The sequence below is a fragment of the Frieseomelitta varia genome, unplaced genomic scaffold (assembly GCF_011392965.1).
Source record: "Frieseomelitta varia isolate USP_RPSP 00005682 unplaced genomic scaffold, Fvar_1.2 scaffold_254, whole genome shotgun sequence".
Taxonomy (NCBI): Eukaryota; Metazoa; Arthropoda; class Insecta; order Hymenoptera; family Apidae; genus Frieseomelitta; species Frieseomelitta varia.
Genome location: NW_025109984.1, coordinates 459,349 through 472,787, shown reverse-complemented (window position 1 = coordinate 472,787; position 13,439 = coordinate 459,349). Strand labels below are relative to the sequence as shown.

Below are 13,439 nucleotides of genomic sequence, written 5' to 3'. Positions count from 1 at the left end.
ACTGTTTATTTTTCTATGATATTACTTTTTTATGTAGCAGTGCAAAATATATTTTTTTTTTTTATTCTTTGCATAGATCGGATCATCTCTGCATTCTATGTAAAATCGATGGTCGAAAAATTCTTACATAAAATTATATTAGAAAAAGTTTTAAAACAAATGTATTTGTTTTTAAATGTTACATTGTATTCAATATAAGAAAAAAGAAGAACAAGAACAAGAAAAGATTTTTAAATTTCATTATTGTTATTTTTTATATTTCACTGATTTTTATTACATATCTTTCGATCTTTTTGTAATGAAATTAATTTTATATAAGTAGATATATAAAACACTAATGTGAAGTAAATGAGTTAGAAGCATATTAAACTCCGATATACATCCGTATATCATATGACCATATATATCTACATATGTATATGTATGTAAGCGTGCGTATTTGACAACACAGTTGTCCTTGAAGTTTTGTACATTTTCTAATACTTGTGGTCATAAGATCATTCATAATAAATATTATACAATTATATTTTCATATGTAATTAACATATCATGTACGTTATGAAAGTTTTCTGCAGAAAAGGTACAACATAAGGAATTAAAAAAAAACCATTGTTTAATTATACGTCTTGTAATCACTTGCTATTTTTTTTTTTAGGATGAGAAATACGCGATAAAACGCTATAAATTAATAAAACTTATAGAATGTACGAAGTGATCAGAAAACAAAATATTGCAAACAAAATTATCTGTATATACCTTTCACAGCCTATCTTACTGTAAATTGATTTTTGATTCTTTTTAAAAAAGCGAGATATCCATGCTGAGCAAACAAATAAACCTGTTATTACTCATTTTCGTATGAAGTATAGTATAATATACTGTTAATAAAACTTATACACTATGATAAAAATTATACAAAATGAGAGAATTTAATACTAACGAAGGATATTTATCGAACGTAAACCAGATTTTAAAATCGACCTAAATACTTATTATTTGAATCGTTCAATTCTTTCAATATACAGATTAACCCGCATCGCGTAAGAAAATCGACTTTAAAACTTCTTTCTAGGAAGAAATAGATCCTATTCCATGTATACTACATACCAAGTATTCTTAAACTAGCAATATAAACCATTTCCTTGATTCTCAATCACATATTTTTGTAAATACTGTGCAGTTTTTTCAGTTAAGCCAAGATTAGGCAACTCTTTTGCAAATTGTTCGATCGTTCCAGCTCCAGCGATGTAGCCATTTAATTTAGCAGCTAACGGCGAATTTCGAAGAACTTCGTCGCTGGTGAGACCGGTAGTTTCGATTAACCATGGGTGATTTCGAAGTCGATATTTCTGATGATAACTAAAAGAACAAACAAAAATGAATTCATCATTTAAAAATAAAAAATCACTTGTCTAAATACTTGATCATTCTCTTGTATAAAGTAGATATATTCAGACAATATAATCAGACTTATAAAAATAAATTGATAGAACTTATGTAACAATGTAAATTGAAGGAGTGGATCAATCTAAAAATCACTTCCTTCTATATTTTTACAAAAAAAGAAAAAAAAAAATTGTTATAACGCATAATTCTTACTCTTCGGCGGGGTAAAACTTCTCAAACTTCCTTATTTCAGTGAGAATCGAATCGGTACGCTTTCGCTGTTCTTGTTCACGTAACTTTTCAGCTATCAACTTTTGTTCTTCATCATGATACAAAATCAACGACATATACTGAAACCAATAATAGAAACATGATCTTTTTTTTTTAATAATTAGCAAGATTAAAATCTATATAGCTGTGACAAAAATCATTGTACCTGTCTCTTGATTTTTGTAGTGAGACCATACTCGTGATTCTCCCAAAACAAAGAGAGTAGCTGTGCATACGATATTACGTCTGGATTATATTCGACATTGACGACTTCCGTATGATCTCCACTGCAAACAAAAATAGTAAGTGCCTGATATATTAACGATTAACAAGTTTGTTATTTAAAAAAGTAACATCTAAGCTATTAATATTTGTACAATAAAAGAATTGATAAAAATGTGAGTGTTATCTTTTTATAAGATAATTGTTTTTATCGCATAATTTATAAGAACTGCATTATATAAATTGTCACACAAAATTAGAAAATCGTTTTAAGCGTACTTAGTTATTTTTAGAAAATGAAATCAGAATGGCACAAGAACGTACATATTTCTGTAAGTTGGCGATTCCTTTTGTCCACCGGCGTATCCAACGCAAGTCCTGATTACACCGGGTAGAACACCAAAAAGGCAATCGCCAGCCCAGAAGCATCCCATTCCGAATGTTGCATGTTTTGCTTGGATTTCTTCGAATTGTCCTGGCATCTTAGTCGACTATTATCATTGACACGTGCCGAACGACGCAGAGGAATATAAAAGAGAAAAAAATATTTGAAATTAAATACACGGCTATAAAGGATAACCTAAGAGATACGAGTGGACATCGTTCGATTCCACAATGATGTTTTAATTTGATAAGGAAACGTGAAACCTGTTAAGTAACGGTTACGCTGAGGATGATCAATGAAATAGTTTTCTAGCGATAAGATTTTCTGATTCTTAGATTTCCTCGACACTAATAAATTTTTAAACATAATACAGGAATATTTTCAAACTTGCGTTTTTAATGGATGTTGATATTAGACCGAAAAGAATGTTTGCGAATGTGAATAAAATCAAAATTACAAATATTTTGATATCGATTCTCATTTGAATATATTGTATGCAATAAGAAATTAGTTTTATTCATTTCGTATTTTTTTGTTTAGAACATGATCCTTTCACGACACCCGTTATGCATAAATTACAGATGTGTTGCATGTGCAAAAAAAGCGCGAAGAAATATACATGGTGAACTATATAACTTGATCACCTTCATCATTTCCGTTAATGAAAATTATTTTAAAATATACTGTTTCGTAATATCATGTTTTTAAACCTCACAGTTCTTCTCAATTAGTTAAACATGTAACATTATTATCCTTTCTTACAATAAAAATCGTACTAATTTTTGAAACTAAATTTTATTCATCAAAAATAGATATATTTTCATGTTTTCAAAAACAGATATATCTTCACGTTCTCTAATTATTTTAATATATCATGGTTAGAAGTACGAAAGTAGAATGATTTTATTGATTAATCTTAGAAGATAGTTAAAATATAGATAAGATAGTTAAATGATTTCAATGTACTTGAACAAGGAATGTCTATCTAGTTCAATCACACTAATACGGTAACACGTAATTGAAGGTGCCACCATTAAGTATTTTTCATGACTAAACGAATTTTTTAAAATCTTGTTTCATAAAAGAGAAAATAAATATATTAGATTAACGGTAAAAATATAATTATTTATCCTTTTCAGTTTACAAAAAAGTGTTATCTAAAAAAAATTTTTTTTATATAAAAATATTTATAAAAAGATATTAAATAAAAAGTCAAATATAAACTAACATATAATGGTTTGTCTCGTAAGTGACAGAGGTAATTCAGACGATATAGATACATGATCTGATGATTTATCTTTTTACGCAGACTTAACAAATTTAAATTTGTGAGATAACAACTTTTACTGATGATTTCAAAGATTGATAATAATAATAATAATAATAATAATAATAATAATAAATAATCAAAGTTAAATGATTGTTAATCAGAAGAAAAATAAATAACTGAACATCTACTGCCTTATTTACTTTTCAAACGATTATTTTATTCCAATATTTATTAGTATGTGTTATGAAAAAAATTGTTTACCTTATTTTATGATAAAAAAGAAAAGATTTAAAAAATAAACGGAAAAATAAAAATATAACAAAAGAAAAAAAGTTTCACTCCAAATTCAACGGAAGACGCTCCGTTAATGACTGAAAGAACACAACTACCGCGTGCTTCAACAGCTCTACTTTTTATCCAGTTATCCCCTCTCTTTCACTTTTCCCTACTTTCCTACAGAGAACTACCACCACTCCTTTCTTATCATTTTGCTGCAGTTGCTCTTCTATTAAATTTCAATATATTCCAAGCTTCAATTTCAAAACTCTCGTCTCAGCATTCTTTTTGCATCTTCCATTTATTACTCGATAGCAAAAATTGCATTTGTAACATCATGACATCAAAGCATAAGCCTATTCGTATGTTCCATTACAATTTTAATATTTAAACGGTGCTGTAAATTTCATATGTACATGACATTGTTTAGTAGAGAATTCTTGATCGAATCGTAAGATCATTAAACGTGCGTTTAATTTCAAATACCGAATCAAGAAACGTGGCTAAGAATATCGGTATTAACCTCTTTCGCGAGAGATACGACGGTATTAATCGATGTCAAATCTCATTGTATATGATACAGATGTTAATTGTTAATTTAAAGGGAGTTCGATCGAGTTGTATCGTGTAAGTTGCATCAGAAAATTGAAGCCACATGTGTCCATTAAATTAGATAACAATTGCTGAACCGACTGATGTAATCGTTGTATCCTGCGTGTTAAGCTCGCTCCAGTAGTTTTGTCATCCACGATCCAGAATGAGCAGTGCCATCACGGCATTGATTGTGTAGAGAGGTTATTATCACATCTTTTATTTCCTGTGTATTTGATACATACTTACATTAATACATATTTGATGTCATTTGTTGATATCAAATCGTGTTTCATTTAAAATGTGAAAACGAGCACGAGACCATGTACCATTTTGTAATCATCAAGACATTGAATTCAACAACGTAATGTATTTGACAGAAACACCGTAGTTTTAACGAATACCATAGAATAAGACAAAATAATGATGACATACCAAGTAGCAATAGTTGATCGCGGTTAAACTTCGGCGTAGCAAGAGGATTAAATTTGGTGTCACCATCTTTGATAGAAATATCTATTGATATCAAGTGCTCTGAAAGAAAAATCATTGTTAAAGAACAATAGTAAAATTTAAACTGTTTTCTAGTAATTGTTTTCAAATCGTTGCAACGTTGTTATCGAATATTTGTTTACTCTGGTAAAATGTGAATGTTCTGTGTCGTTGAAGATACTGGTTTGAAAAATGTCTAATGTAATGAAAATGTGATAGATTTTACGTATTTATATGTACATATGTATTTATATATACTTTCGTTGAAAACTTAACTAATGTGATACCACGTGATTATCACGTTCAGCGGTGGAAAATGTCAGGGACATTTTTAAATATATTTAAAATGAAAACTGACGTTTTATCGCGCGTGAAATTAATTTATTAAAATGATACAATATAAATACGTTATATAACGAAAAATATCTATTTCATTCTTTACACATATTTGTATGTATTTATTATATACGAAACTAAATGTATGAATGAAGTACGAGTTCAATCAAACTTCAATTTCCATCGTGTAGATCTAGTCGTTAAAGATATTTATTGAAATTATACAAATATAAACATAAAATCTATAAATAAGTTCAGGATGTAAAATTTTTGTTGAGATGTAGAAATATGCAATGAATATTTATAGGATATGAAATCAACGTTGATCTGGTATCATGTAATTTGCGATATATATTTAAGAAAAAAACACAGGATATCGTACTATTGTAGAATATCGGCACACATCAAAATTTACAAATAAACGTACTCGTAAAAATATGTATATCTAAATGAATATAAAAAATATTATTTATAACTAACATTCTTATAAAAAACACGAGAAATATTCTATATGATATCATACATAGTAGTCGTAAGAACGTGGTTTTTTGCGCAATATACAATTGAATAATTACTATTTAAAATATACATTACTTCTTCCGCTGTAATAAATAAAATTCTGTACATATTCGAAACGTAACTATAAATTCAGTTAATATTGTATCGCAGTTACTTAATTACTCGCTTAAGTACAATACATCATATTAGAGGCCTACACGATCTCGTTACCTCGGATTTATGAGCGCTGTGTTTTAAGACATCATTTCCCTTCAAAAGCGTATGCAAGTAGTTCACAGAATTAATCAAGGTTCAAGAGGACATTAAAAAAAAAAAAAAAAAAAAAAAGAACAAAAGACCGAAATGGTGCCAATTTGCACCATTTGTGTTTAAATAAAATCTCGTTTGGTATAATTATCTACAATTTTCTATGGAATAGATACACAGATTTATAAGTACTAAAATTATACGTGTATGAAGAAGTGAATAAAATGGAATTAAACGATTCGTAAAGGAAACAGTGACGAGAAAGAAAGTACATGTGTAACTAGAGGTAATTACATGACGGTGCAGCAACTCTTTTCAGAATGACTATCACCGACAATGTCGCTGGTGTTTCCAGTGAATCGTTGAAAGTCTCTGCTAGCGTTGAGCTCGGTATTGGTGATAGGCGACACAGGAATACCATTCCCATTGGCATCGATCGATCCGGCGGATATATGTCGGTTCTGTGCTCTCTGTTTCTTCAAGTCCGATAACGATTTGACAAAAACTACTGAGACATGTATGTTGATCTTGCCGTTGGTGTCGCCATCCGATGCGTAGATCGGCTGTTGATTACCGATTGGTGAGTCAGATCCTGTCACTACCGAGGCAAACATGTAAATCCAATGCTACTTCCTATCTCCTCTGCGATTCACGCGAAATTTTGCTTTTCATTATCCCTCTCATTCCATTTCACCTTGTATTACCCTCCACCTAATTCCCCCTTTTTTTTCTTTCATACACTGAAATGGCACTCCAAAAGAAACTCGACTAGTATGAAAACTAGCAGCCATGCGCTAAGCGGCACATGCTTTAGCAATAAGCATTAGAAACATTGCACGACGGAGCTCCAGAAACACATCCTCTAAACATATTCTACATAAAAACATCTTTATCCTTTGTCTCCTACTTTCTATCGCATTTTATTATCATGTTTTCAGACTTTTTTTTTTTAGGAGAAAGAAGAAAGTTTTTCGACAACGTGGCTCAGTTTTCCTCTTTGCTTCGATAAAAAGTAGATAACGAGTTACATTTTTTTCTTTTTCGGTTTATTACAATGTAAACTAAACCTTCTGAAAGGTTTTTAGGAATGACTCATACAAAGTCTTTTGTATTATGAAAGATGAAAGATTTAGTTTACAATTTGGTATTTGCATGTACTGAATTTGTGTACAGAAATATGTACATACAAAGCGGATGATAGTTGAATTCTCTGGAACACTGAATTTTCGTAGAAATATGTATTGATATCATTTCTAGCTGTGTCAATATTTTTATTATGACGAAGTAATTGTATTTCAAATCAATCATTTTTTCTAAACTGCTGTCTTTGATTCGAATGTAGTAAAATTTATTAAAAATTTCTAAAATTTCTAAAATATAATAGCAACGTTATAATAAATTTTTATTATTTTTAAAAGACAACAAGTATATTATATGATATTAAATATCAACATTTCGTATTAACATTATTAACATTTACAGTAATAATTAACAATTCAAATATATATTAAAATATTTAACAAATTTTCAATTATATAATTTTGTACTTTAAATTAAAACAAATGTAATATTTAGTAATTTGACATTTTATCAGTATGATTGATTTGATGTCGAATCTATAATAGAATCTTATTGATAATATAAATATATGAAATATAATATCGTGACACAACTGACCTCGTAACAACTTTATCGTTTAGCGATAAAACAAAAAGACGGGAAGATACATCGCGCGAGTACGTAACTAACATTGAGTGAATACAATTAATCATTAGCACAACTAACATATTAGGTGTGTGAAAAAGTTCTACTTCTATTTTTTTCTTAATTTTATTTTGTATCGTCAAATATTAAATTATAAAACATGTACGTGAAAAATAATAAATATTAAACTGCTTTAATTATCGACACGAAATCAAAATGAAATAAATAAATAAAACAAATAACTTAACTTATTTTAAAAATACATACATGTACGTGTAAATAATACTAATTATTATTCTCTGATCTTGATTACTATTAAATGTGAATTCATAAAATGACAGAACTTTTCACAAACCTATGTATATATATATATATATTAAAGCAAATCGATATGTTCAATGTTTCACTTTACAATTTTCTATGATATGTAAGTATTACATGAAAGTGCTCATTGAATATGGATTATTGATGCATTATAATATAGATTCAAATCTAGTTAGTCTGTTTGATAGAATATGAAATACTAATAACAACATCACCGAACGAAGCTACATTTGCAATATATTATTTTCTTCACGAAATAATTTTGTCACGTTAAATATCTTCATCCTACTTGTATATATAGAGAGTATTAAGTTATTTGTGTACTGTAAATGTGCGTTTAAGCTTAGAACATTTTAAATTGCAGTAAATATAAAAACAACATTACAAGAACTTGGTTTTCAGCTATTAAACTTATTACAATGTCTCATATAACAATCAAGAAGCTTTGCCAAATGCTAACATATTATTTGCATAAACGTACTAAAAAGAAAGCCAATGCAATTTAGCCCTTGCCACAAGAAGTTCGACTTGAAGAAATATTTTTTACACTAGAAAGATTTTTTAAAAAGAACATATTATATATATATACAGGACAAAAAAAAAAAAAACTGTTACGAGAGAAAATTTCGAACAATCATAAGTTAAAGAATAACACAATGCTGTGTTGAAAAGTTTAAAGAAACAAGAAAGTGACATAGAAAACTGACCTCGCAATTATTCAGGAGCACGACGCAGTAGTAACAGAAAACAGAAAGGGCTGATAAATGATCAATACTTAATGCTTTTGTTAAACAATTTATAGTAAAAATTACCGTTCCAATTTTCATACTAATATAATAATGAACGATCATTGTAACTTTCAACTGCCAATCATTAATTAATTTTATTGAATTATTTTTGAAAAATTTATCAAGGAATGCTTTGTTTTACACAACATAACAAGCGCATGATAAATATAAAGTTACAATAACTATATACAACGTTAACAGGTCGAGTTATGCGACCAAACGTACAGTTTAAGTGGACATGACACGTGACGTACTTTCCTTTTTTTTGCACAATCTTATGCGTAAAACTACCATTTACCAGAGGATTCTACTTAACCATAACCAGTGCGTGTTTAACATGATTTGGAATATACCTGATTCTTTATCGACGTCCTCGTGAAGGAAGGACTCATTATCCTTCCCCTCAGGGGCTTTACGTACAGCTGTTGGTGGTGCGCTAGAATCAGTCTCGCTGCTTGTATTTTCTCGTACGTTAGCATCATTTTCTGATTGTGGAACATTCGTAGTCGAACCGCCAACGTATGTCTGAAACATATAATTTCTTTGTTGTTTGACTTTAATTTTTTCCAAAGTTATTTAATTAACAAAAAGAAAAAAAATTATTTTTCTTTGTTTACCTGTTGTGCTTGTAATCTAAGACGAGCTTCTTCTTGAGCATCTTTTTTCGTAGTCAAAACTTTATCCCTTATTGAAGTTCTTCTTACACTCTGAGTACGTGTATTTATACTTTGAGATCTGCGTACCCGTCTTCCCTGTGCTTCTCGCAATCGTTTACTTTCTTGCTCCGTTTTGAGTTCTACTATTCTTTCTCTAATTTCCGGATCTTCGCAGATATCTATAAAATTAAATTTGATATTTAATTAATATTTCATACAAAAAAGATTCTTTACATTTTACTAATAGGAATATTTTTTACCAGCTGGTGTTTCATCGTGCTTATTTTTTGCATTTAAATCAGCTCCATTTTGTACTAGTAATTCGAGAACTTCTAACTAAAAAGATAAAATGATTACAGAAAATAGATTTAAGTTAAATAAATCGATTAATACAAAATTATAATGTAATTCAGTTCATACATGACCCCAGCAAGCAGCTGCATGAACTGGTTGCCATTTGTCATTGTCTTCAACATCAGTCGAAACATGTTGGTCTAAAAGAAATTCAACTACCCTTAAATAACCATTTGCAGCTGCAATGTGAAGCTAGAATTAAAAAAATGATGAGGATTACTAACAGTTACTTTTCGAAATTAATAAACTTAATAAGTTAATACATACAGGTGTAGCACCCTGATGATCTTTATATTCTAGATCACCACCTATAGAAGCTATATTTTGTAAATCTCGTAACATCTGAACTTCTATTGAAGCTCTAGTTTCATCTATTAATTCTTGAGTAACACCTCGTCGAGCCATTTCTCCTATAGTCATGTAAAAGACAAAAAATTTTATTTTCGTGCATTTCTTTATAATCTTAAACTTTTCAAGCAATTTTTAATTATGAATATTTTAAGGATTTTACCTTCAATACAATCTAACGTCTTTTCATCTTCGCAAATATCATAAGGCATATTACCATCAGCATTAACAGCTAATAAATTGGCACCTTTAGCAATGAGATTTTTAACTAAATGCAAATGACCACAAGTAGCAGCAGCATGTAATGGTGTCCATTTTTCACTATCTTCTGCATTAACATTTGCACCAAATTCAATTAGCAGTTTCATCATTTCTTCATTGTCATCTATACAACACTGATGTAAAGCTGTCAGTCCATCCTCATTTGTTGAATCTGGATTCACTCCTTTCTTCAAAAGTCTCCTCACTAAAGCATAAGCTATTTCTTAATATGCTGATTCATATACTTAGTTATGTTAAAAGCAATTGTAAATAATAGTATTGTGAAAATTATATCATCTTACCTTCGTCAATGTCATTTCTTGCTGCAGCTTCTAACAGCATCACACTGTCACTAAAATATATGTGACGTTTGTTACTTGTATGTCTGGTTTGATGTCGCATCCATTCTTTCTCACGTTGCCGCCATACTTTCAATTGTTGGAGTCTTCTGTGACGAGCCAAATGTAATCTCTCTTGTGTTGTTAATCTTTCTATATGTACCATTTCTGCCACTAAATCAGAATGTTCCATGGCTATATGTTTGTAATTTTTACAGCTGTATTTACCTACTCAAAAGAAATAAATTACACTTTGTTTTGCATATATTATTTAATATTATAACAGGTTAGCATTTGTAATAGAAATAGTGAAACAGAACTCTCAACAGGCAAGGATTTCTTAACAAAACAATACTATGATAAAAATGCATTTGGAAGCTAATCAGATTACCTTTGCACTTACAAAGCCATGAACGCATTCCAAGGTATTTTAAAATTTTGTGACAAATATTAGGCATCATTCTGATATAATATCATGTTTTGAGCTTTCAGATTCAAAATCTGTATGAAGTTTGCTGCATTTTCATTGGGTATTCGTGAATGATATCATACTTTTATTCAAAACTCTGTCACACTTATCAAGTACTTAGATAAGCAAACATACATTATTTACACAAACGTTCCAAAATACTCATTCGAATCATCACAATAAGTTAATATCGCTCTGTGGTTTCTTTTTTCTTGAAATAAAATACAGTTTTTTTTCAAATCTATGAAAAAAATACGTTTGTACTTAATAATTCTGAAAGAGTTGTCTCGCATAAGATTTCTTTCAGACAAATTTTTTAAGCACGATGTGACGCGATTAAAAGATTAACGTAATAAAATGTAAATGTGTACGTTTATTGAAATTGCTATTTCAATACAAAAAAAAAAAAAAAAGAAATAAAGGAATTGCAAAGATACTTGTAATCAACTTATCGCGAAATAAAATCTTCGATTCTGACTCTTACTCTGTGCTTGATGCAACGTAATGTTTCAATGATAAATTACATAATTAAAAGATCTCAATAAAAATAACATATGCAAGGATATTATTTCCTCGCTCTTTATTCTTCGTCTCTTATCTCGACGGGTACGGTCAAGATCACGTATGTATATTCCTTGCGCAAAAGACAAAATAGACATAGAGATAAGGTAACACAGGTGGAGAGGGAGGGAAAAAACAAGACCAACGACGACGAGGAAAATATCACACAGAAACGGGCTTCCGGGGGAGACGGAAATGCGAAGCTGTGTTTGCCATTTCGTGAGAGCGAACGCAGATGAGAAGAGATATCCAGATTTTAGGGCTACGGGAGAGAGTACTCACATCGGCAAGTGTGATCGCTCGTTCGTTCACTTATTCGTTCGCGATCCAGCGGAATGCGGAAGTTCGCTCGTTCGTTCGTTCATTCGTTCGATTTTCTTTTTCCACTTGTTCGTTCGGCACGAGACGGTGAAGAGGCGCGGGGGCGGGGACACAGACAAATCTTTCGTCTCGCCGAGAAGTTCTCGCTGAAAAGCGGAGTGTCGCGAGGAGAGAAAGTCACCGTGTTGATCGATGAAAGCACAACGCAATCCATACGGTCTCACCGGTGTTACGGCCGATCTCACTGTACGAAATTGAACTTCAGGCTGAACGAGAGCCTCCTGCCTCCTTTTAACTTCCCGAAGAATCACGGCGCGTCCGTGCTCGTCGCGGCGCCGTGCACGCGGGCCAACGCGTACCTGTCAGTCGCCATTTTTAAACTACCTGTAGAAAATCATTCGCGCGTTCCCTTCACCGCGCGCTAACTTCGCATTTTTTCAAATTATTTTTACGCGACCAGTCCTCGGTGCGTGCGCGCCCTGCACGTTTCTCGTTTTATTTCCCAGGGATCGTGGAAAATATATATGCAATGCTTGCGAACCGAGAGGTTGCAACACCTAACGCTTTAGTTACGTTTCTTGAAAATTGAAATATCGGTGGTTTGTAACACTGCGATCTCGACACTTTCCTCGATATAATCGCGTTAATTCGTTGAAGTCTCTTAATAATTATAATTATTATTAATTATAATGAAGATCTTAATAATTACAAATAATATATAATAATTATCTTAATAATAAAGCCAACTTATCTTAATAATTAAGTACCAGCACATTTTTACCTGTTCGATTGTGTAAGCAACACGTTCAACAAGATTATTAGTTGATAAAATTCTTTTACAATTAGTTCACGAGACTTTATCGTGATTATGTTTATTTAATCCCTTCCCCTCATTTTTTGTTTCTCATGTAAGTGAAAGAAAGGTACAAATCAAAGAGTAAAAATTTTTTATTAGAAATGAATACATTTTATCACAAATCACATTCCAAAATTATATCATACGTGAACTATTGAAAATATTGGCTTTAAAATGTATTTACATTGAAGGCAAATCAATCGTGCAACAACATAAAATTTATTACACGTTTTGATTTCGACGAAGTCATCCGATCTGCTGACTTAGAATTTGCAAATCGTTGCAAATCTATATTTCATAGATCAAGTGCAACGTATCTAAGTTTGATTACGAAAACGTGAGCGCAAAAGTTCACGAATTAATCTCTTCGATTAATTTCTCTTCGCAAAAAAAGTTTAATCGATTCGTGAGCACTGAAATGCTAGCGTCGCGTAGCGGTGAAACGACAGAACTAATAGCTATCTCT

At 30.7% G+C, this 13,439-nt stretch overlaps 2 protein-coding genes across 8 annotated transcripts; both read right to left on the bottom strand.

The window, feature by feature from the left end:
- Window positions 1-227: 227 nt before the first annotated feature.
- LOC122528652 (peptide methionine sulfoxide reductase) lies at window positions 228-4,779 on the bottom strand. 2 transcript variants are annotated; one of them, XM_043654011.1, is made up of 5 exons: window positions 4,650-4,779; window positions 2,203-2,369; window positions 1,823-1,943; window positions 1,600-1,736; window positions 228-1,359 (listed from the first exon to the last, which is right to left on the bottom strand). In XM_043654011.1, exons 2-5 carry the CDS (start codon window positions 2,358-2,360, stop codon window positions 1,122-1,124), a joined length of 654 nt encoding a protein of 217 aa, XP_043509946.1. In that variant the 5' UTR covers window positions 2,361-2,369; window positions 4,650-4,779; the 3' UTR covers window positions 228-1,121. The 2 variants fall into 2 exon arrangements, with proteins under 2 accessions (XP_043509946.1, XP_043509945.1); XM_043654010.1 differs by lacking the exon at window positions 4,650-4,779 and adding an exon at window positions 3,795-4,152.
- LOC122528645 (protein phosphatase 1 regulatory subunit 16A) lies at window positions 4,503-12,586 on the bottom strand. 6 transcript variants are annotated; one of them, XM_043653991.1, is made up of 10 exons: window positions 11,158-11,462; window positions 10,731-10,994; window positions 10,331-10,645; window positions 10,087-10,229; window positions 9,886-10,011; window positions 9,726-9,801; window positions 9,427-9,644; window positions 9,163-9,334; window positions 4,836-4,934; window positions 4,503-4,626 (listed from the first exon to the last, which is right to left on the bottom strand). In XM_043653991.1, the coding sequence occupies exons 1-10, from the start codon at window positions 11,225-11,227 to the stop codon at window positions 4,580-4,582; spliced, it is 1,530 nt and encodes a 509-aa protein (XP_043509926.1). In that variant the 5' UTR covers window positions 11,228-11,462; the 3' UTR covers window positions 4,503-4,579. The 6 variants fall into 6 exon arrangements, with proteins under 6 accessions (XP_043509926.1, XP_043509925.1, XP_043509922.1 ...); XM_043653990.1 differs by lacking the exons at window positions 4,503-4,626; window positions 4,836-4,934; window positions 11,158-11,462 and adding exons at window positions 5,560-6,591; window positions 12,079-12,586; XM_043653987.1 differs by lacking the exons at window positions 4,503-4,626; window positions 4,836-4,934 and adding an exon at window positions 5,560-6,591 and having other exon boundaries at window positions 11,158-11,456.
- Between the last annotated feature and the right edge of the window lie 853 nt (window positions 12,587-13,439).